Source organism: Stegodyphus dumicola, chromosome 6 (genome assembly GCF_044657685.1).
Source record: "Stegodyphus dumicola isolate Sdum_Otavi_A_Nest chromosome 6, ASM4465768v1".
NCBI classification, from domain to species: domain Eukaryota; kingdom Metazoa; phylum Arthropoda; class Arachnida; order Araneae; family Eresidae; genus Stegodyphus; species Stegodyphus dumicola.
In genome coordinates this window covers 88,590,496-88,615,904 of record NC_140773.1, presented here as the reverse complement: position 1 = coordinate 88,615,904, position 25,409 = coordinate 88,590,496, and the positions used below count along the sequence as shown (strand labels likewise).

General features: G+C 32.7%; 1 protein-coding gene across 2 annotated transcripts in view; it reads right to left on the bottom strand.

The window, feature by feature from the left end:
* The window catches only part of LOC118189822 (uncharacterized), a 96,309-nt gene extending 74,064 nt beyond the window's left edge, over window positions 1-22,245 (bottom strand). Inside the window, exons 1-3 of one of the 2 annotated variants that reach the window (XM_085818650.1) lie at window positions 22,063-22,245; window positions 21,820-21,888; window positions 3,968-4,803 (exon numbers count right to left, since the gene is read on the bottom strand). In XM_085818650.1, coding sequence (XP_085674776.1) covers window positions 3,968-4,803; window positions 21,820-21,841 — 858 coding nt within the window. In that variant the 5' untranslated portion in view covers window positions 21,842-21,888; window positions 22,063-22,245. The remainder of the gene's footprint in view (window positions 1-3,967; window positions 4,804-21,819; window positions 21,889-22,062) is intronic. The other variant, XM_085818651.1, reaches the window with a different exon arrangement.
* Between the last annotated feature and the right edge of the window lie 3,164 nt (window positions 22,246-25,409).

Below are 25,409 nucleotides of genomic sequence, written 5' to 3'. Positions count from 1 at the left end.
AGTTCCACTGTTCAAGTCCTGTAATTGCTGTCCTGAGAATACCGACTAAGTTGTCAATCGAAATTTTTTCATTTTCACTAACCTCTCTGTCACTTTCTTCATGCCTTTATCCCTTTTTTGCAACAATTTCACTTTTTGTTTGATGGACATCAAAACATGCTTTCGCTTTGTAGATCCTTTGGTACCTCCAGAATCGGAAACTCTTTTTGACATAATCGAAAGTTCAAGCTTACTTTTTATAAAATTGCTCTAACAGTCTGAAAACAATAAGCCGGATCCAATTAGAAGATTAAGGAACAACGCAATCTGCAACATTAACTGAAATAGATAATTAGATAATTTTAGCCTAGCTTATAGCGTCCGTTATACATTAAACATGCATGCGTCAAGGTAATATGTGCATACGTAAAGGTATTATGCGTAAACACTACGCATGCGCAGAAAAGTTTGTAGCTTTGAGGTCCGGATTAAAGACTTTGTACTGTAGTAATAAACTATTGAATTGTGTCCATTTTTAGATCATGATGGAGTACTCAGAGTGGAGGGCAGACTGAAGAAGAGTGACTTAAGTGAAATGAGAAAACATCCTATGATTCTGCCAACTAAACACAATTTTACTGTAATTGTGATTAATCATTTTCATGTTCTTTACTTTCATGCAGGTGCTGAAACAACCCTATCGCCTATAAGGAGTAAATTTTGGATTGTTTCTGCAAGAAATGTAATTAGAAAAATTATATTTAATTGTATGATTTGTAAAAAGTTAAATTCTAGGTCTGCGCAGCAACAGATGGCTGATTTACCAGCTGCAAGAGTGACCATATCAAGAGTTTTTGCTAGAACAGGACTTGATTTCTGCAGTCCATTTGTGGTAAAAAAAAAAAAAAATTGTAGGTAGAAATAAACAGGTAAGAAAGGTATTTGTATGTATTTTTGTATGTTTTACTATGAAAGCCTTGCACTTTGAGATTGTAAATAATTTAACAAGTGCAGCATTTATAGCAGCACTTAAACGCTTTATTGCCAGTCGAGGTAAGCCCTCAGATATTTTCAGTGATAATGGCAGAAATTTTGTGGGTGCTCATAGAAAATTAAGTGAGATTCTAAAATCTTTATTTGAGGATAAAAGTGAGGGAGAAATCAATCGTTATTTGGCTACTGAAGGCATAAATTGGCATTTTAATCCTGCTCACTTTGGACGTTTATGGGAAGTTAGTGTGAAATCCCTTAAATATCACTTGAAACGTGTGGTGGAAAAAACAATTCTAACTTATGAAAAATTTTTTACTCCAATTGTTCAAATTGAATCTGTACTTAAATTTCGCCCTCTTTGTCCCATATCAATTGATCCAAATGATGTAGAGGCATTGACACCTGCTCTCTTTCTTATTGGCTCGTCTTTAATTGCATTGCCTGAACCTAATTTTCAGAGATTCCTATAAATCGAATAACTAGATGGCAAATGGTTCAGAAATTAAATCAAATTTTTTTGGAAAAAATGGGCTTCTGAATATTTAAACAAACTTTTAAATAGACCTAAATGGTATAAAGGAAAAGTAGAATTGATGGAAGATGATTTAGTAAAAGATTTGGATAACTACTCTCCTTTAATAGCACGAATTATTAAAACCCATCTAGCTCAAGATAATATTAGTTGAGTTGTGACACTTAAAGATAAAAATGGAACCTATAAAAGGCCAATGACAAAAATTGTGCCTTTGCCTTTTGTTAATGAAAACATTTCAATTACTTAAATTTTATTTGTAGTTAATTATCAAGTTTGAGTTTGTATAATTGTATTATCTTGGAGTGTTGTGTTTCTATTTTATAACTTGTATTCTAAATTTATTGTTTAATTTAACATTCAAGGCCGGGCTGGATGTTGACGCCAGAGGCGTCATCTGTGAAAAATATGTAATATTTGTATTTTAAAATGATGACGCTGATGTTTGTTTATAACGCCACCTTGCGGCCACTTGTATTAAGTTTGTGTGTGTTCTGAGACGACGCCGAGAGCTGCGAACTAACAATGCGGCTTAAGTAATTAATAAATTTTAATATACAGTTCATGTTTGAGTTCTCATGTAAAGTGATTTATTTAATTATGAGTTTTACTGAGCTATTGACGGGCATAATAGGGTTACCAAAACATACAACATAAAATAATCAGGTTGCCTTAAGTGGAACAACAATTTGTCGAAAATAATAATATTTGCCTAGTGTGCTCCATCATTTAGACACTGCACGGACTGGTCCCAACTGAATGACCCTCATATCAGGCAAGGGATAGGTCACAAGTCATTGTTCCCCAAGAGGATAAAAGCTCACCTTTTGCTACTACCCTTGGGCCCCAACCCAGTGACAGACCGAAAACTTCTCATGAACCACTGCTAGCTCCTGGGTGTGCAGGGTCCCAATTTCCCGATTCCCAGGTTTCACTGCGGCGGGAAACATACATGCCTAGAGATCTGACTGGTTGTTTAATTGCTGTCATCAGTACTACGCCAGCTCGGACCCTTATTCCTGTGGGCCAACTACACAAAGCAGAGTACAGAGTTCTTAACTCTCTCCTCAGAGAGACTGACCACCCCTTCCGGTGAGCCAACCGCTTGGCGGAATACAGAGTTCTTATCTCTCTCCTCACAGGGCAGTAGGCTTCGCCACTCCCCTCTCAGTTAAAAGATTTGAAACAATCTTTCTTTGGGGTTCTGGAACCGGCAAGCTCGTAATTTTGTACCCCCCCCCATGGCCGAGACTGCCTAGGTACAGATCCTAGCCAGCAGCTTCACAGAGTTCCCTGTGTCAATCCTCAGAGGGAGACTTGGTAATAAATGGAACTAGGCATTAATCCAAAGGGTACCCCAAAATACAGACTACCCCCATCAACCATGAAATTTCCACTAAGCAATGCGATTCAGCACTAATTATAGATAAGTGTGATGTCACAATACATGCACAACATCTGCATTTTCTTTTGATATAACCTTGACTGGTTCTCGATCAGATACTTTTTGTTTTTTATAAACAAAGATATAAATTAATTATTATTGCTGCATTTTTTCTTTCACTTAAGAAAAACACTTTTCTTTCACTTGAAAAAAATTAACAAAATTTGAGGTGTGGCTTCAACAGCAAGCAATGAATTATTTTCAGTTAGTTACAGGACTTTACCATCAAGAAAATTTGTATTAATGGATACAATAATGTAAGCTGAATATGGTAGATAAAACAGTAATAGACTAGAACAGTTACTAGTGGAAAGTTTATACTCATAGTGTTCTAAACAGAGCTTCTGGTACAATTGGAGGGCATAACAAAATAGTAAAAATTGATGAAATCCTTTTTACAAAGCACAGTAACGAAGCAGGTCGATTACTGATTATTATTAATTAAAGAGGCATCAGTACTTTCAGAATTCCACAGGTACAACTGGTGCAGCTTTAGCGGGATCTCTGTCAACTTTCACGGTCAACAGGATAATACATCAGCATAGCCAAACAAAACTGTTGTCACTGAAATGTGCAGAAGTGTTCAATCCTGAAGACAGATGATTATGTTCAGATTCTTCTGTATCTTTGACAAAATAAAACATCTGAATATTCCATATCTGAAGAATTTTTTAAAAAAATCTTTTACATACATTTACATACATTTTCTCTGGGATTTTTTTAAGTACGCAATCTTAAAATTTATAATACCCTCTTTATAAAAAAAAATTGAAATTTCTACCTAATATTCATCCCAGAAATATAAAAGTTCAATTAATTCAGCTTAAATTTGAATTATAAGAAAAGTAAAACTGTGTAGCAATTTGCTCCTTCTTTACTTATAGGAAAAATGAAAAGACAGAATGTACGAAATAGAATAATGATTTTAAACTTACCTTTCAAATATATAACATACTTGAAATATATATAAAATATTGTAAGCATACATGAAACATATACAATAATGATTTCAAACTCACTTTTCTCTTTTTTACTTTTGCGGCACTTGAAGACTTTTCTTTCACTTCAACAATATGAGTTAATGCAGATTCACATTCTTTCACAATTTCTACTTCATTTTCAGTTTTATCTTCATGATTTAAAATTTCTTCATCTATGGATACATTGTTTGAATTGAAAACTTCAGACGAGTCAGCATTATCTGTGCTAGTACTACCATCACATATTGCATAATCACCAGGGCCGTCTTGTCTGTTATTAACATTCTGTGGATTTTCATTATTTGTTTTCAATGCTAACTTTCTTTTTTCTGATTTTACATCATTTGAAGTCTCTTTCTTTACTTCAACAGAAATAGATGCACTTGAAACTTCATGTTTGCAAGCTACAACAGTCTTTAATTTATTTTCAACTTTATCATCCTCATTTGCCATTTCATCTTTTGTGGATATACTGTTTGAATTAAATACCTCCAGAGATTTAACACCTTCTGTTTTAGCATTATCTTCACCTAGGACAACATCATCTGAGCTATCAGAGTTTCTAAAATTTTCAAATCTTTTTACATGTTGTAAGTTTGTTGAATTGCCACTGGATGACTTACTTTTATTAATATTAGATGAAATTTCATCCTTTGCTACATTTAAATTTTTGTTTTCTTTGCACTCTGCACTTTCAACTGCTTCTAACAACACTTCTGGTTTAATTTCAAGATCATTTTCAGCAATTTCAGTTTCCTTACAACACAGTTTTATATTCTTAGCATCAATTTCACTCGATTTTGGAGATGAAGCTTTCCGTTTTCGAGCACTGCTCATTTGGAAAGCTGCTTTAATATCCATATTCTTCAGTGGTGCTGTTAAAAAAAAAAAAAAAAAAAAAAAAAAAAAAAAAAAAGTTGTAAAATATTTTAAGAATTGAAAAGTACTTTGATTGTAATTATTATTTTCAAAGACTGATAAATCTCCCATAATTATACAAATATTATAAATTTATTTGTTATTACATTACATTAATAAAGGTACATATTTATATATAATAAATCAATATTTTTGAAATGCTTTCAAGCAATGCAGAGCTGATAATTAGTGTCAGTGATCAATGAATGCAATCTAGTAAATAACATTCATTCTAGTTCATTTCATTATTTGCCTGCCTAAAAAACAGTTTTTCTATACATCACAAACTACAAATATGAATTGAAAAAATATATATATAATGATGAAATAACAAGAGAAAAGGCACTATAAAAAACAAAGCAACAGTAAGTTGAGTGTTGCCAAATTGACTTTTACAAGACTCAATGCCATAAATTTCTTTTTTTTTTTTAAATGGGTATTCACTATTGAATTCATTTGGAATTGAATTATTAATTAACTAGCAGCTTCGCTGCCAGCCCTCGTCTGGCTTTTAAATGTACCGGGAAAATGGCTAAAGGGAACACCAAACGTTAAATTTAAAAACTGCTTAGAATTTTACTCTGCAGAACAACTTCATAAAAAAAAAGTTATTACATATAACAAAATTACAATGAAATAAGCAATATCCCTTAATACAAATATTAATTATCCTAATAAATAAATTAACCAACTTTCCTTTGCAAAATCTTAAAAACTCTATAAATACAAAGGAGGTTAAGGACTTTGTTTGCTAAAAAAATCACTCAAAACTTTTCAATATCTTAAAAACAGTGAAATGAGCAATAAATAACATAAAAGAATTTTTAAAAAAAAATCTGAAAAGCAAAGTATAATTAATGATATTTTATCTTATATTTTCAAGAGAAAAAAATTACAATGAAGTAAGCTAATATCTCTTAATACAAATATTAATTATCCTAATAAAAAATATAACCAACTTTCTGTTGAAGAAAAAAAATCGTGCAAAACTTTTCAATATCTTACAAATAGTGAAATAAGCAAAAAATAACATGAAAGAAACTCAAAACAAAAAATTCCACGCAGAATTTTACTCTGCAGAACAACTTTATCAAAAAATTCAATAAAAATGTATTATATATGTAAAAAAATGACAATGAAATATGCCAATCTCTTAAAAACAGTGACATAAGGAATACGATGAAAAATTGTTGCCAAACCCATATTTCGAAAAGAATGAAACTATTCAAAGTGATGTGATTTCATCAAAAATCTATCAACAACAATAAGATAGGAAAATTGTTGCCAAAATCACATTTTTAAAGATGTGAGATGCGAAAAGTATACTCGAAAGCTTCATTTTAAAAAAAAATTTTAAAATACAATATATTATCATTTTTCCAAAATTCTTCTTGTAAAAACCGTCGCAAGGATGAAAGTTTAACGTGTCCAAAAATGAAAGAAAAATAAACTGTGCATTTTTAAACATAAACACTTTTAGAAAAAATCCCGTTGAAAAGGTGTTAAACTCACTTTGTTAAATAAATTCGTATTTTATCGATTTATTGAAACACAAAATTTATTTTAAGTTCGTAAAATAGCTAAGTGCCTATGTTTCATGACGATGTGAAAATGGAGTGTGTAGAGTAAAATCTCGCTTTCCTATAGCCCATTATGTCTCAAAATGACGCGCTTTTGTCACAAAACATAAAAAAATTCAAATTTGAATTTCCAAAAAAACGCTTCAAGGTGCACTGGCTTTTGTCTAGATGCACCTATGTACCAAATTTCGTAGCCGTGGGTCTATTAGCTTACGTGCAATGCGAACGAAAGACACACTGACACACACACACACAGACAGACTCTTTCTTTTATTATATGTAGAGAAAACTGCATCAACTTGCCAACTGCAACTGATCATTATACCTCCACCATCTAAAACAATATTGGATGCAGCTGGCTCCTTCTTGGTGAAATTTTGGATGAACTGCATATACTCCATTTTATATTGCCAGCAAGTGATGGTAAACCTACTATACTTTCTTATCAGCATACTTATTGCTTTTTTTTTTATTTTATAAGTGGAGGGGGAGAATTTTTTTCAAAATTAAGCCCTTTTCACTAGTTATCTTTCTATATTACTAACTGTTTGTTTTGTAAGAAAAAAGGGTACTATTCGGTTTCGAGGGCCATAAAAAATAGCCAAACTGTTGTTGATGCCAATGCTGCCAAAATAATTGCGGCAACCCTAATAATTGCGGCAAGAAAGGAAGTAAAATAGTAAATAACTATTTAAGATTGATGTTTTAATTTAGGTGTAAGGTTAATTTCATATGATACTTTTTTATTATTATAATTTATATGAAAAAGGCTAAACATGACTGAATGGAAGCATAAGAGTAAATTACTATTTCAGATCACTATTATAATTTATATAAAAATTGCTAAACATAACTGAATGGATGCCTGCATCGCTATTTCGCTACCGACTTATCGCTAAGCATAATTTCATCTCGTTGGTTGTTCAAACGTAATTTTCTATAATGAATGATGCCTTTTCTGTGAAAATATTCTCGGTAAAGTGTAGAATTGCTCACTTATTTATTTGCCGCTTTTTACAAGGGTAAAAACAATTGGATTTTTTTAAATTTTTTTTTACTTTTCAAGTGAAAATAGGTTGATGTGTACATAGACAAAGTCAAGGATGTGCGCAGTGCCATTTTTGTGCAATTCTATGATTTTTTTTAAGTGAAAATAAATCGATGTGCACATGGATACCGAGTATGTGCAATTCCTAAAAAAGCGTCAAGCAGTGAGTGATTCTGCACTTTACCCAAAATTCTATTGCCGAGTTTTCGTCATGGGCAATTCCCAAATTGTTAAATCCATTTGGATATCAAAAAAGGATTTAAAATTAAAAAAGTATTTAAAAATTAAACTAGTATTTCAATGGCGTCTTGAGAAATATAGAATTATATAAACTTACGCAATCTGAAATCAGTGCGTACGCTAGATTTGGTGCGCTGTTAAATGGGCACGTTTGCTAGATTTGGCACTTTTGCACGTACATTTTCATTGCAATTTTTTTCGGCCCTTGAAACCGAATAGTACCGAAAAACGTTATTTTCAGAACTATTACTGCAATTATGATACATCTATTTTGTAAAAGAGGAAACAGAAAAAATATATATGGTTTCATTCCCGTTTTCAACATTATCATTGTTCTGTCCTTGATTTCCACTTATTCAAAGAAGAATAAATTATATATGTACTTTATAGATAAATATGGTTTTAAGTATTACAATAGATTACCAATTGACTGGGAGTTGATTAACTGGGTTACAGTTAAACTGGTTAACTGAGCCTTATATATATAAAAAAGTGTATTGTATAATAATGAAAAAAATATTAAAATAAATCATCAGAATAAACAAAATCTCTAAGGGAAATATAAAAAGTAAATAAAAAGTAAAATTTAAAATGAATGGGATTACAGAAGAGACAGAAAATAATACAAAAGTATCCAGCAATCGTTTTTATTCATAACATTAGTAATTTAATTGTATGTGATCTGGAATATATAAACATTGCTAAATCTATACTGTTAATTGCTAAATCATTCACTAAAACTAAATCACTCAATTAAGTGAACAGCCATTAATCACTTTTTTTTTTTTTTTTTTTTTTTGGTAAATTTTCTTTAAAATACAGGTAATATAAACAAAAACATTAAATTTTCTGTTTTGAATGCTGACTTAATTTATCTAATCAAATGAACTTACTTTCGAAATTAAACAATTTAAACAACAGGTAAATTGATCTGCTAATTATAATATGGGATATTTCTCTTTTCCATGTTTTTTTAACTGCTGTCAAATTAACCAAGTTTTTGGGATTAACTATAAATGTTATGCCCTACATTACCACAATTAATCAGGAATCTAGTGTATTTTAAAAGTAAAAAAATAGGTGGTTCTAATGATGTACGTATTCTTTAATTTTTCATTTTAGTTATACCATATTTCATTTTAGTTTATTATAGGCACAAATAACAACCAAAAATAATTTTACAAATAATATCTTAACCGATTTTTTTTTTTTTTAATCTAAATTTTTTTTAAATCTAAATTTCTTTTCTTTTTCAAATCTAAATTTAGATTTTTAAAGAGGTAGCTTAAAATTTTTCTTTAAGACATTTTATTTTTGAAAATTATTAAGGATAAAAACAAAATAAATTTAATTTGAAAAAAATCTAGTGATTATCATATTTTTACCAGGTTGGGTTTAGGAAAAACTACACAAAAAGGGAAGAAGCTGAAAAAAATTAAACATGATGCAACTATGCTGAAGAGCAAATTTTATTGATATTTTAACATAATTAAAATTGCTTTATTATTTCTGCAATAGAGTGCAATTTTTTTTTCCAATAATCCAGTAAAAAGTGTTGTAGGATTCTCTCATTCATTTATAGAAGTGGTATTTCAGTTTATTATTTTCCCTCTCAATCATATTGGACCAATCAGTTCATCATTAATATTAATGATTTTTAAATTTATATATTTCAATATTAAATTTTTTGAATATTTCAATGTTTTAAACATGCCCCAGTTTATACCATATTTTATTTATTTATTTGTCTATTCATATAACAAAAATATTTAAATTGGTTAGCTATGCAGTAATGTCATATGTGAATAATATACAATAATATTAAAATGAAATACGTAAAAAATCAATTTCATCCATCATAGAAAAAACTTGCTGATCCTGTTGAGAATACACTGTTTCCAAAATTTTACTTTTCTTGCTTCCTGATGTCATTTGCAATACATTAAACAGAAAGGGATAGATACTGTTCTGTTATCAGGACTTGCTCCAAAAATGTAGGTATGTATGCATGGATGGATGGATGTGTTCATGTATGCATGTATACATATATATATATATGTTTGTGTGTACACATATATATGCACATACATACACTTATGAATCTGGTCCCGATAACAGAAGAGTACCAAGGAATGTGTCACTTCTGAGATTTCTCATCAGCGCCGGAGCAAGGTTATCCGGCGCCCGCCTGCAAAATAGCTGAAGTCGCCCCCCCCCCTTTTTTCTAAATTTTTAGGAGAAGAAAATTTTGAAGAAAGCATTTGTTGAAATTGACTTTAACAATTTATTGAGAATAATTTATTTTTCTGCATTTTATATTTACAAATTTTTCTATAATTTCTTTTGCATCTATTTCTTGACAGATTTCATTTTCAATGGCAATCAAAGCTAAATTTATGAGTCTTTCCTGCGATATACTTGAACGTAAATCTGTCTTGATCAATTTTAATGATCTTTCGCTACTAGCAACACTAACAGGAATGCTCAGTACGATCTTCAAGTTCGGAAAGCACAAATTGTTTGACACAATTAAGTTCAAAATATCGAATGGGTCATTCATACCGGCTGTAAAAATGTCTTTCGAAGCTACTATTTTGTCATAGAGTTCTTCTGCGTTAATATCTTTATTGTCATCACACTGTAACAATTTTTCTAATTTATCACATTTTATTTTGAAATTTGCGTTATTGATTTCTGATAAATTACCCAGGAAACTAAAATTATCGCAGTGATTTTTCATTGCATCATATCTTTCGTTTAATGATGTCCAAGCAGTATCCAAAATTCTAAAAAAGATTCCTAAAATTTATTCCTAAAATTCAAAATATTAAGTTGTAAAAATTAATTTCACTTGACTTTTGTGTTTGAAATAAAAAGTGACATAAATATATGTCGATCGCCTTCGCTTGTGGCATCACAAATCGATGGAGGAGGCCTGTAGATATCTAGTTGTCCTTGGGTGTAGCCCCAGAAGCCAACTTAATATTAAAAATCTAATAAAGATTCTCAATGTTTTATGAAAATAACTGAATATAAAACTTCAGTTCTTTACTTCGGCCATCTCAGCTGACGTACCTAGGGTACTGCGATATACTGTATTGTACTGGGTTTCTATTGCCGGAGCAATACTTTCCAGTAATGCAAGGAGTTCCATGCAGAGCCTGGTATTAGAAAATACCTGATTGAGTTTCCTCTGAGGGGAGAAATAACAGGGAGAAAAGGGGGTTACGGCGCATTTTCATCTGGGCTCAGGAGCTGACGCGAGCTATTTGCAACACTGGTCCAACCAAGAACAAGTCCTAATTACTCCAAAGTCCGTAAGATGCTCGTAGCCTGCTGGCACTTCACTGTGATTGGTCAAAATCTAGATTGGAATCCTTGTCAGAAAAGATGATGTGGAAAGATGCACACAGAGCATCAGCATGGAGTACTGACGAGTAACACTTAATTATTGGCTTGCCTAATTGAGTGTGCAGCATAAGGTCGGATGAGCAAATCGTCCGGGATGATTTCGTAGCTCAGAATATACTCAAAGTTAGCTGTACTGTTGGTCTTTGCTTTCCTGAAAAAGTTTCCATTTATCTTGGATATAATCAATATGAAGGTCGCGATGTAAATCCTCATTTCTAATATAGTATGGGGCGTTAGTGATGGTTCTCAGGATCTTATTTTGCAGAATTTGGAGCCGATCAATTTCACTTGCCTTAGCACTTGCCCAGGCCGAGGAGGCATATATGATAACAGGCCTGACAATTGCAGTGCAAAAGCCTTCTTTTGCGTGCAAGGTTTAATCCAGAGTCCTTAGAAAGTAGTGGGTAAAGCTTTTTCACAATGCCGTACGCTTTTCCACACACACTGTTTATGTGTGTATTCCAGGTAAACGATCGATTTAAAATGACTCCTAGGTATTTTGCCATACTTACAGTAGGGACTGTTTTCCCGAAGAACGTAACACATACTTGCCAACCTATGACACTCAAAAATCAGGAGATTTTTCACAATGTTAAAAAGACTTTTTAAATGATAAAAATATAGTTTTTAATAATGAATTAACTTTAAATAGTTACTAAGTCTTAAATGCAAGCAAAACAAAAATACCTTAGGCATAAAAAACATTTTTATTACTTTCAAAAAAAAAAAAAAAAAAAAAAGGCACTTTAATCAGTTCTTATACAAATGTTATGGACAGTGGCAGATTTTGCTCTCGTTAAGAAAGAAACTTCATAATTTTGTTCATAGCAATTGCCACGTAGGCCTGCTTTCGCTAATAAAAGTTTTTCTAATGTGTCATCACTAATATTAGATCTAAATTTAGTCCTCGTTTTTGCAACAACACTGAAAATCCTCTCGCACTCTGCATTACTATGGGGAACTGTCAAGATGGCAAACATAATTCTAGAGAGTTCACTATATTTTAAAATTCCATCAGCACCTTTCAATTTTCCAATTAACCTCCACTGGGTGTCAATCCTAGCTGATTTTATAACTTCATCCAAGTTTTCTAATTGTAAACTGCGAAATTACTACTGCAATTTTTCAGTTATAACATCATCTTTCATGACTAAATGAAGTAAGACTGGAAATATATTCAAGAAATATCTTATATCAGAAAAAGATGCATTTACTAGAGCAGAAACATCTGTAACGTTAGCATGCAAAATCATTTAATCGTTGATTGGAAATTTATGAAGTATGCAATCACGTACTCGGCAGAAGTAACTTCTAAAATGGATATAAAACTTATTTTTGTCTTAATCAGAAAGGTCTTCCACTACTTTTTTAGTTGCAGCTCCTGTTACCAAATCTTCATCTGATTTTCTATTTGACCATAAATTACATCATATATAAAATTAGAAAACAAAACAAAGATTGGTTTTACAAACTTTGATAAAATGTCTTTAAACAGATCATAAATCATCGATTGCAAAACATGAATTAATGGAATTCTGCTTTGTAGAATTGTGTTCAGAACATCGAATGATGGCAAAATGAATTGTAAAAAAAAAAAAAGCAAAAAGCTTTGTTAAGGTCCGAAGAAAAAAACATAAATATTTGTTCTTCACAAGATAAACTTACAGTAATCGGAAAATGTTTCGTGTGTTGAGCAATTTTTTCTTTTATTTTGAGAGAAATTTGTATCAGCTTTACGCTTATATTTTGCAGTATTATTTTGAGAATTGCCAGTTGAATTGCTGAATGATGCAGAAATTACAAAAAAATCAAAATTTTTCTCATTTCAGTATTATGCAGCTGTTGGAACTGTTTCAATTTTTCCTTTCTTTTAGAACTCCTTTCAAGATAATAATAAATATCAACAATGTGTTCATCCACATTTAATGGTAAAGAAGCTGCCCCTTTTTCAGCTGCTAAATTTAAGAGGTGATAGGTGCACCTCATAATCTGCAAATCTGAATTTGCCTTTCTTAAGTTGCCTGCAACACCAGCCTTCAAGCCTACCATTACTGGTGCATTATCGGCACCAAGCGCTAAGCAATTATCCAGAGGGACTGCATTTTATTTTAAAGTTTTAATAATTAGCTGTGCTATATTAAAGCCTGTCGAATGTCCTTCTAAAGTGGGGACAGAAAGTAAACTGCACTCAATTTCTGAAGACTCTGGATTAAAAAAAGAAACAACAATTGGATACAGTTTTGAATTGGTATTATTGCTTCCATCCATAGAGAGGCAGAACGGAGCTGTTTTAATGCAATCAATAACTGAAGATTTATTTTTCAAACCCATTTCTTTAACAACTGCACCTGTTTTGGTCCTTGCACTTGAGTACTTCTTAGCGAATTCACTATCGGGAAACATTTTTCTAAATAAAGCTGCAGCGTGATCCGATGCATTCAGTGGCAGGTTGTGCTCCAGTAAAAAGGCAGAGAACAGACATTCTGCATTAATCACTTTTTGGTCTTTTGTTTCCGAAGAAAAATTTAATTTTTCGTTTCTTCAAAACAACTCATGTTGTCCTTGTGTTTTTGTGTACGCACATGTTTGAGAACATCTGCCCTTCCACCAAGCGAAATCGAAAAATCGCAACGACAGATGGTACACCTCACAAATTTATTAAATTTCCTTGAAGAAATAATGGAAGGAAAGTCAACTGTGTATGATTTTTGAAACGTGCACGAGTATTTCACCTTTCTCGCAGACATATCAAAAGACGATAATTTCTAAAACTATTTCCTAAAGGCACGCATACTCACGCAACTCAGGACAAGATGAACGAAATAGCGAAAGAACATCCAAAGAACGGCCAACGGCCTTGAGCTTGCTTTGTGCTCATTTGCTAATATATGCCAGATGACACGTAGTGGAGCTCGATGTCCATTGGACAACTGGAGAACGAAGTTTCTGGATATGTATGCTGTCGATGACAAAGCAGAAATTCTCATCTGATTCGCAAGGTTTCATTTTAGATATAATCTAGAGAAAAATCATTTTTTTTTTTTTTTTTTTTTTTTTTTGTTCATATAACGAAGTATTAAGCCAAGTTCCATAAAAATCGTGAGAAATATTAAGAATAAGAAAAAGTCGGGAGAAATATATTGTAAATCGGGTTGGCGGGAGAGCGGTCGAAAATCGGGAGTCTCCCGCCTAAATCGGGAGAGTTGGCAACTCTGGAACATTACAGGTGAGGGGGGTCTGTGGTCTTGAATTTTCTGATAACTAAAACTTTTGACTTCTCCGGGTTGATCTGAATTTTCCATTGTTGACACCATGCTTAAATATTAGGAATAATCTGCTGAATCTTTTCCAAGGCGTGGTTTGGTCGCCTGGACTTCGCGATGATGGCGGTGTCATCCACGTAGCATGCTAACATAATATTGGGGTCTTGACTGAATTTTGGAAAGTCATTTACGTATAAAATATAAAATATTGGTCCAAGGATACTTCCTTGTGGGACACCAGTGTACATTTGATGTGGGTTTGAACTGGAATCTCCTTGCCGCACTGAAAAAGTTCTGGAGTTCAAAAATGAGCTGAGGATGAGAATAATTTCCCGTGGAAAATTCAAATTGATGAGCTTAAAAATAAGTCCTCTATGCCAGACGCAGTCAAATGCGTCTAGGGTAAGGTCCTCAAGCGGCTTTTTATATGCCTTTTGTCTTTCTGTACAAAAGCGTGCGCGAACCATGGACCTATAAGAGATAGACTAACCCATGTGCGGAGCGCGCGTCACGGACATGTCAGCAAGAAAGAGTAAGGACGATCTGTTTAACTTTAACACTGAAACCTATGGCGTTTGTATCACATAACTCTTTTTAATTATTAAATGGGATATATTGTATAGTGATGAGATTATGATATCACAGTTTTTTCCAAGTAGGATTTAATCTATCTCATTAAAGCACTTTTTAACTGCATTTCGTGCATTTTTTTCCCGCGTAATTCTTGTACAAACATCTTTACTTTGGTAAAACAATAAAAATTCTAAGCACAAAATTTATGAACTTAATTTTGCGTAAAAATAAAGTAAAATTAAATAAGATTGATAGTACGTGATGCTTTGAAATAAATAAGGTAAAATTAAACAAGATCTGATAATTTATTTATTTTTTTTTAATTTAATGAACATTTTCAGGCAATGAGTTTCCAAACTATAATAACATTACAAAAACATCATATTTATTTGATTATGTGATCATTAAGTTATTAACATTAAAGTGAATTAGTTACTTTAATAATTCATAAAATTCAGAGCATAAAATTTTCTGAGCGTAATGAAGGGGAAAAAAAGATAAAATAAAATCTAGAAGTACTCAGATTTTATATTACGCCCAAAAGGAACCTTTTTTTAAAGTTTTGTGTGTTATCTATATTTATTGAATATCATGTTCTTCGTAAACCACATACATTTGAATACAGCATATCTTTAGAATTTCCGCACTGGAGATAAAACTGTTATTTTCCGTACAGTGCTCGCTCGCTTTGAACTCGTTGAGTTTGTTAATCAAAAATTTGCTAAAGTTTTACAAAATATGAAATAGATTAAAACAAATTCGAAATTCGGCAGTCCAGATGCCCATGGGGTGGAGGATTACATTATTCAAAATTTGATGGCTCTAGATACTGTCGTTTTTGTCACAGTGCAAGAAACATACATGTATTCATGCAGATTCTTCATTATTTAATTTCTTTACATATAATACAGGGCGATAATATTTGGTACCTCCATGCCTTCTGTTAGGAGGTGTTGGGAGGGGGCGCGAACTCCCATGGTCCCTGTCCTGTGTAAGCATTCAAGGAACATTCCCCGATAAATGCACATTCTTTTGCATTAAAAAAAAAAAAAAAATGCCCTGTGTCGTTCGCTGGTCGGCGCCCGCCTGCAAAGAAGGCCTTGCGGGCCCGCTTTCGCCAGCCCTGTTTCTCATGAACTATGTAATGTAGCTGCAACTGAATTTCTAAGAAGCAAATATCGGAGCAAATTTTTCTTCTCTGAATTTATCCATTAAAAATCACTAAATAGGTTACTGCATGCAACGGGAAAACATGTTCCATTTTGTTACACAGTTTTTATGATGATGTAGATTCAGGTGTTTAAATTCAACTCCAATGTCTCTTTTTTGTAAATAATTATGTTATTCTGTAGTTTCTGTTATTGATATCAACTAAAATTCAATTTCAGAAGTCTACATTTATCAATATGAAAGCAAATATTAGAGTAAGTACACAAAAATACACGCATTACATACTCATATACATACACACACACATATATACTATATGCATGTGTGTATATTACAAGGAAAAGGTTATTGCAAGCACTTACTAGCATACTAGTTAAATATACAGAAAACGAAAATGCTTAAATTAGTAGTATAATATGGCTATACATGAATAAAATACAGATATAATAATATAAATAAACTCACAAATTAATTTTCCATTTAGAAGGAAGAAACCTATTTCTTAAAGCTGGTTGTTTCTGCAGTTTTTCCCACTGCAGAAGAGGCTTGCCTACCCCAGTTTTTTTACACATACATGTATATACTTAATGCGATAACTGTACTCCAAAGAAAAAATGTTTTTATTTTGGATAAGTGACTAAATTTAAATAGAAATTATAATACGGCCGTTGATTTCCCACTAATAGTAAACTAAACTCAAAAAAGAAAGGAAAACAGAAAGGCCTGTTTTCTCATCAAGCGACATTCATCATCATTTGATGAGCATAGCATCTAGTACGGTAAAAAGTTCTAGAAGTAGAGTTGGTCTAGAGATTAGATTGGCAAAATAAAACCTGCAAAAGTTGCTGTGTAGACAAATTTAATTCGAAATTCGCAGAGTTAGGACTCGCACAGCCAGCGTAGCCATCAGCGATGGAGTCGTCCGTTGTAAAGGGAGGCAGGTCAGCAAATGTAGCTTTAATTTTTGAGGTCAGCAAATGTAGATTTCATTAAGGGAAGTAGCAGGAGGAGAGAAAGTGTAGCATGAGTGCTATAGGCAGGCATTTTTGATAGGGGAGGGTTTTCAGAGCCATACGATTTTGATTGGTCGAGCCAAAAAAGGGGGAGGGGAGTAGGACTTGGTATTAAACATTGATAAAAATTTAAGCATTAAAACTAAGTTTGCACAAATACAAATATTTTTAAGGATATTTGGATAAATGAAAAATAAAATTGAAAAATTAAGCCCAGCTGTTAGACAACGATTTTATTAATCATGAGATAATGGGGTTAATTGCTGCTTGAGGTGATTTCAGATAATATCTCAAAATAGACGAAGAGTTTGTCTATGTTTTCTGATTGTTGCTTTAACTTATGGATGTACTTTTTGAAGGTTTGGGTCATTTTTTCGATGTTATTCTGTCCAAAGATACTGTGTCTAGGGTGTCATTACTATTATAATTTGGGTTAGCATTCTGAAAGAATTCAGGAGTGAAGTGGCTGTTTGCCATGGGTTTGTTATCCAGTTGAAATGGAGTAGTAGATTTCATTGCTTCTGCAAACTGATTCCAGATTTAACATTACTATTTTTCTTGATTGCAGGCCTAAATTTTGGGAACACTGGGCATTAACGATACGAACTTGGGTGCAATCCAGAACAATTTGCACACTTAGGTGTTTCTGTTTTTCCTGAAATTGGACAGTATTTCAATCTGTGATTTTCTGCACATTTCACGCACTGGGGTTGAAAGAAGCAATTCTCGGACGAGTGATGCCACTTTTGGCAATTGTGACATTGTGGGATTTGATTTTTGGTTTTGTATTTTTCAACAGAAATTATGTAGAGCATCAGTTAATTCAAATTATAGATTTCTTCAATGTTAGCAGTTTCCATGAGGGTAACCTGAAACAGTGGCATGGGGGCCTTAGTTCTATGCTTAGTGAGTTGGGCTATTTTTTGGACAGTGAAGCCTTGATCGGTTATTGCCTGGGCAATTTATTGTTTGTCAGAGTTAGACGGCAGTCCTCTTATGACTACTTTAATCAGGTGTTTATACTTCTCATTAATGATATAATGTTCGACAGCCTCTTTCTTAAATAATGTAGTCAGGATTCTGTGATCATCTGGTGTTTGCGAGAAAATTTTTACAAACTCTCCATTGATTTTAGCTAAGAATTTACGTAGCATCAGATTTATCAGTGAGTTGTTTAAGAAAGTCTTCAAATTAGTTTGAGCAGGATTAACTGTTATGGGTGAGACAAAAAATCTGTTTTTGTCATTTGGATTTTCTTATGATAGAGTAACCTATTTGCTTGATTCATAATGAAGATTTGGCAGCTGAGAGCAAAAAAGCATGTTAACTAAAAGGCACCTTCATGGTAAGTATGCCATGTGCTGCAATAAACCAAAGAAATATTCAGAACTACTAAAATTTTTAAATACAGAAAAACAATATTTTGTGAAACTCATATTTCTAGCTGGGCATAATTTGAAAAATACTTAGGAAGCCAAATTTCCTAAGCACATTTTTATTATAAAATTAAAAATATGAAACCGTAATTTATGAAATAAAGAACAATTATGATCTAAAGGGTATCAAAATTTACAAAAAAAAAAGCTTAATATTTATTTGTTTACTTTATTAAACATTTCTTTCAATGTAAGTTGTTTAAGTAGCTTCGTTTTATGTGATAATACTTTCTCTTTAATTCTATAAACAGACATAATTTCTTGTTCAGTTACAAAGTTCTATAATTGCTGTGTCGAGAATACCGACTAATTTGTCAATTGAAATTTTTTTGTTTTCAATAACCTCTGTGTCACTTTCTTCACTATCGGAAGCGAATTATAATGACGAGGAATTTGATTTAAATCATATCAAAGACGGAGGACATCGAGATGAAATACTACATTTAGTAAAGAATTATAAGCCAAGTAAAATAAAAACATCTGCCCTGAAGATAAGGATAGTGCTGACAGATCCTCCCCCCTCCCTGAAAATAGGTCGATGTGTACACAGATAAAGTCAAAGGAGTGTGCAATGCCATTTTTGTGCAATTCGGGAAATTTTTTTTTAAGTGAAAATAAATCGATGTGAACGTGGATACCGAGTTTGTCCAATTGTTTGTCTTGTTATTTTGGCTTTGTGTAGCGGCGATTTTTGGCACAAAAATTGCCGTTTCGCAAACCAAAATAGCGAGTCAAAGACTTGCACAAAATTGGTATCTACGTACCACCAAAAATCGCCAAGGGATACCCTAAACTATACTTTTACCAAATTATGTTGCTATTTTAAATAAATTGCTGACAAAATTGCATTTAAATATTATAAAAATTTACATTAAACTCCTTCTGTATGTATATATTAAATAATTTGGTTTGGTAAATAGATATCGAATGAATTGCCGATTTATCATTTAAAACAGTCAATTTTGTTTTCCGAGATGTTTATTACATTTTGCAAAAAATCACACTTTCTTAAGCCTGAATTACACTAATGCTGCTATTTCTTGTTAGGACCACTACAGAAGACTAAATTAAGTTTTTAAAACTTCAAAGCCTCTGGGAATTACAAATTAAAAACTAACATAGATTATAGTGAAACAATTATCTAATAAATGACATTCATTGTATTTTAATCAACAATAAACATTTTAAAACACTATTTACCTCCCTCCATCCCCCAAAAAAAACTTCCCCATCAAAATTCTCCATTTTTGTCTTTTAAATTTAACACAACTAAATCAAGATACAACCTATGAATTAAATATACAAAAAAAAAAAAAAAAAAAAAAAATCATAGTTGGTAATTTTTTTTTTTTCTTTTGAACATTAGAAGGATAAAAAAAGCAACAACATCTAATTGTCTTCAGACTTATGCTGTTACTAAAAAAATGGGCCTATTTCGTAACTTTAATCTGTCTAACAGCACTTGGACAGTGAAAATTCCTTTTTTTCTTTCTTAAGTTCTTAATCATTGCGACACGACAATTAGCCAGAAATTAATTAATTTCCATTCACTAGTATTTTCAAAAAAAATCTTAACAGTTTCACTCAAATAAGAACTCCACATAATACATCACTCAAGAATTCTGAGTCCCACCCACTAAAATTACTTCACCCAAGTCTTACTGACTGATATTATTCAATTTTTCGAACACCCTACACTTCTGAATCAGACACGAAGAGAAAACTTTGCCAACTCCTCCCTAGAAAGAATGTAAGTTACTTACCTTATGTATGTAAGTTACCTTTTCTGGCCTTTATATCTTCATGTACATTCACTATTCTTATTATATTTTCTATTTTTATATTACTTTTTATTTGTTTTTACAAAGTTTGCATTATTTACCTTATTTTGTAATCTTCTATGTTTATTTCAACTTTACTTTGAATTCTATTTCATAATGACAATTTACAATGTTTAATTATTACAAATAATATAGTACTCAAATGCATAAACACAAGGTGTTGGGGACAGTTACTCGAGTTTTTTTGGATTTCTCTACAGAAATTGCTTTTCACTCCAAATTGAACTGGCTAAAATGCTTCATAAGAATAAGTTCTTTGAGTATCAGCATTGGTTCATAATCTCTTCTATTCACGGAAATATTAGGCCTGACTAGAATTGCCGGTTTGGCTTTACCTTATAACTCGAGTAGAGACGAAACACCTTCGTATTTACGTATTTATTTATTAATTATTGTTCATTGAATGGGAGTTGGTTTGTTCCCCTTGAAAAGTCAACTAATTTCCGATCAATGACAATGATTACATGTTTTTAATTTAATTTTTCCTTTTATAATTGAAATTTTGTTCTTCATGATGATTTAATTCCAGTCCCCGTTAAAAAATTATTAACATTTTACTTTCAAATTACTTCAAAACATCTTTCAAAATATAACTTACCAGTATGGATTCACTCTTTTAAAATAATTCTACTTTAATTAAACTTAGGAGATAATATAATCAATTAATCAATATTGTTTAGAAAATAAATTATATATATATAATTCTTTCCTCCTATATCATATTATATGTTTAATTACACAGGAAAAATATTTTTGAATTAAAAAACAAAATTACAAGCAAATGTAAAATGAAATAGCAATGTAAATTTAAATCATAATAAAAGTTCACAAATGATAGCCATAATTACATCAGGAGAGGAATAAATATAATTATAATTAATAGGATAAAAATCAATCAGGAGATATATCACAGATTATCTAATACACACAGGCATTTATCTAAAATGTATATTATTCCTAGCCAAATAACAAATCAAATAAAGGATATACAATGGTTGTTTTTAAAATAAAAGAAAATAGCTTCCTTCACACAACTTTTATTTAAATATTAACAATTTTAACAATATGAAATATGCATAGATATAATTAATCTAGTTCACTCAAGATACTTTCCAAATATTTGCATTACATGTTTCTTTTGATTTTAATTAATTGTCATCGCATTTCCATATCTATTTTTCAGTTTAATACGGTTTTACATATAATATAACTCGTTCCATATACGCTATAAATACAATACTACATGAAACAGTGGATTGTCAAAATAACTGTAGCATAGATTTAATATAAATGGAATGCTAAATTAAATTTCGACTAAATGAACCAAAACTTCTAAATTAAACAAACTGGTACATTAAAAAGAGAAAACTGCCCTTCAGCTATGAATAATATACCTACTTTTTTTCCCAGAAAGGGCCATTTTTACATTAAGACGGGAATTACTTTCTTTTTAATTTCACTGGAGGGCTGAAAAAAAATACAGACAAAAATATAAATTTCGTAAATATGAAACAGACGATAAATTTTGTTTTGTTTCATCGTTCGTGATTAAGCGCTACATATACACATTTTAATTTTGTTCACAAAAATAATATAAAATGATACACAATCAGAAAATTACAAATTTAAGTTAGAACTAACTTGATTTACATCAGAAAGTCTTTCCTCGACAAGTAAATGTAAGCATTAGTGCCATTTGAATATATGACAAGTAATTAAAAAAGTCGTAATCTTTATACATAAATCAAGAGTAAATATTAAACACTGAAACAACCATTCTTCGTAAGACGGGTCCTCAGTTTTGGCGCGATTTCACCGTGGGAACCGCAACGCCATAAGCGGCTAACTTACACATTGCTGACTTCAATTTTTATTCATAAATATAATTTACGTCTCTTAATTATGTGATAATTAGAGTTTGAAATTATTCTTTAACAAACTGTTGATTAAACTCAAACTTTCTATAATTTTTACTCAAGTGTTACAAATATCTCAGTATGGCTTGGATTCAACTCATTGTTTCACACTTAAAAATAAATGTTGAACAGAATTAATTCCAAGAACACTGTGATTAAAATTATATAAAAACGTAAAGACTAGAAATTTTAGGAAAATTAAGTGTTTCATTACTTTATATTTCTGGAGGGTGTGAATACCACCATAATCACAGGTCTCAGACACAAAAGCCCTAAATTAAAGACTCTTTCAAACCTAGCGAAACTTTTGAACCCAAGAAACGCCTGAGAACTTCACAGCTCTATAAAAGACGGGGCTGTCCGGCCCGGATTCGAATCTTGGAGAAGGTATGGATGTTTGTAAATGTATAGTGTCGGTGCGGCATGACGGCACTCTAAATATGCGGCAAGCCAAATGTCCTCTTGTGTATTTTTTTGGAAAAGAGGGAGAGAAGTATGATACTCTCGGACCTGTCCCCCTGGAGTGCTTTTCATCAAAATTGGGGGCGGAACTGAGCTAAATCGCTCTGTTACAGAACATCTACAATACATAGTCTTTGGCTCAGTCACCTGTTAAGTACTCAAGGCTGTTACCAACGGCAAGCGTAATCTAGCGCTCCTTGCCATGAGAAATTTCGTGGGTTTGGGCTGACTACGTCAATCACAATAAACTCTAACATAACATACACTTTTATATCCACCTTTATACATCCCAAAAAACATAATGCAATAGTTGAAAATAATCTCAACATTCTATACACACTTGGTACACATATTGTTATAGGTGTAGACCTAAACGCAAGACACCGCGCTTGGAACTTGCTATAGTTCTAACACTATAGGCAATGTTATCTTCATTTTGTCTCATAAGGCCCCTTTCTGCATAGCAGCTAGCTCCTAAAACACCAACACGGTATGGTGCTGGTTCCCCGGGCATCATTGACTTTTTCCTCCTCAAAAACACCAGCATTCAGCTGGATATCTTGGCGTTGGACGAGTTATCCTCGGATCATAAACCGGTTCATATGATCCTGGATATCAGTAGTTATACTACACCAGACAAAAGAGCCTTTACTGACTGACAATTTTTTGCCAAAGCTCTAAATAACATTCAGTACACTCTACCAACTATACATTCTGGGAAAGACATTGACGGTTTAGTCAATTTCAGCAGCAAAATCCAACATGCGCATAAAGCAGCGCAAAAGGAAGTTAAACAGCACAAACAAGCCAGACCAAAGGAGTTAAACATACTCATCAAAAACCGAAATGCTGCCAGGAGGTAATTCTAAAGAACTAGACACCCACAAGACCATTTTCAATCGACTGTGTGAAGCAGTCAACTCTCAAGTCAAGTACTATGCACAACTTTGCTGGACTAACTACCTTAAATCACTCGCCACAAGTGATAATTCTCTGTGGAGAACTTTTAGAAGGTACCAAAAATGCCACAACAATATTTCGCCCCTTAAAGGCCCCCAACGGATACACTACACTGAAACTGAGAAAGCAGAACTTTTAGCTCAGCATCTGAAATCTTAGTTTCGCGTAAACAGCAAACATGATTATACTAGTGAGCAATTTAATTAATGACTTTCACTCCACTTACATAACAAGCCCATACACAGACAACATAATTCCAGTCATGCCATCGGAAGTCTGCACCTACATATAAAAACCTCAAGCAAAATAAAAGCCCTGGATACGAGGGAATCGACAACCGAATGGTTAAACGCTTTCCTCCTAAAGTTATACTCTATTTCACCAACATCATTAATCGCGTTCTGAAGTGGCAACACTTCCCAGACAGCTGGAAACTAGCCAAGATCACACAAATCCTGAAACATCACGAGCCACCGAATGTTAATGAACCGTACTTCCTTCATAAGCCCTGTTACCCTCTTTGAGCAAGATCACCGAGGCTGTTATCCTGAAGAGAATCAACCAGCATATGGAGCTAACCAACATCCTGATATCTCACCAGACTGGGTTTCGAAGCCAGCATTTTACGACTAACCAACTTTAGAGAGTGGTTGAAATGATCAGTGAAGGAATACAAGGAAAGAGGGTTACTAGAACCCTGTTCCTAGACATGCCAAGGCTTTCGATCGTGCGTGGCTGGATGCTCTCATATGCAAGTTACATAACCTGGTTTTCCCAGGATAAACCGCAGACATAATTAAATCCTACCTGACTGGTAGACACTTTGTCGATCAAGTAACAGGAATACTCTCCACTCACAGAGCCCATCCAGACTGGGCTTCCTTCTTGGACCTACACTTTTCAATATATACGTGAACGACATTCGCATTACACCCAACACGGAATGTATGCTGATGACATTGCGATCCTCTCTCAAAGTGCATTTGTTAAATCCAGCTATACAACGCCTACAAGATTACATACATATACTTGAGACTTGGCTGACCAAGTGGAAGATCAAAGTCAACGTCGATAAGACTCTTCACGAAGGAAAAATGTTCAAAAAGAACCTGCAGCTATATGCAGTATCTAACCCCTGAACCAAGCAAGTCCTTTATCTTGAGATGATCCTTAATAAAACTCTTTCATGGTACCCACACATTACATCTATCATTAAAAAGTTTCGAGTAGGTAAACGCTCACTCTTCCCCTTAATTGCTCGAAACAGTGCACTTTCTATGACAACAAGTTACTTACTTATAAATCCATGTTGCGTCTCATACTTTGTTATGCCTGTCCGGTTACGGCGTACTCATGCAAATCTGCCAGAAAGAAAGCTACAAATTGCGCAGAATTGTGTACTGCGGCAGATCACTGATTCTTCGTGGTACGTGAGAAATCTAAAATTGCGATAGGAATTACGCATAGAGCAGCTTAAGTCATTCTACTGTTGCACTGCTCGCAAGTTCTTTAATAATCAAAAATGAATTAATAATCCTATCATTAGGATATATGATTATGATGTAAAAGATCAATGGCCAGCTTACCAGATTAATGTACCTATATGCCTTAACTGGCATGTACTTTGTATTTGTAGTATCTACTTATTTA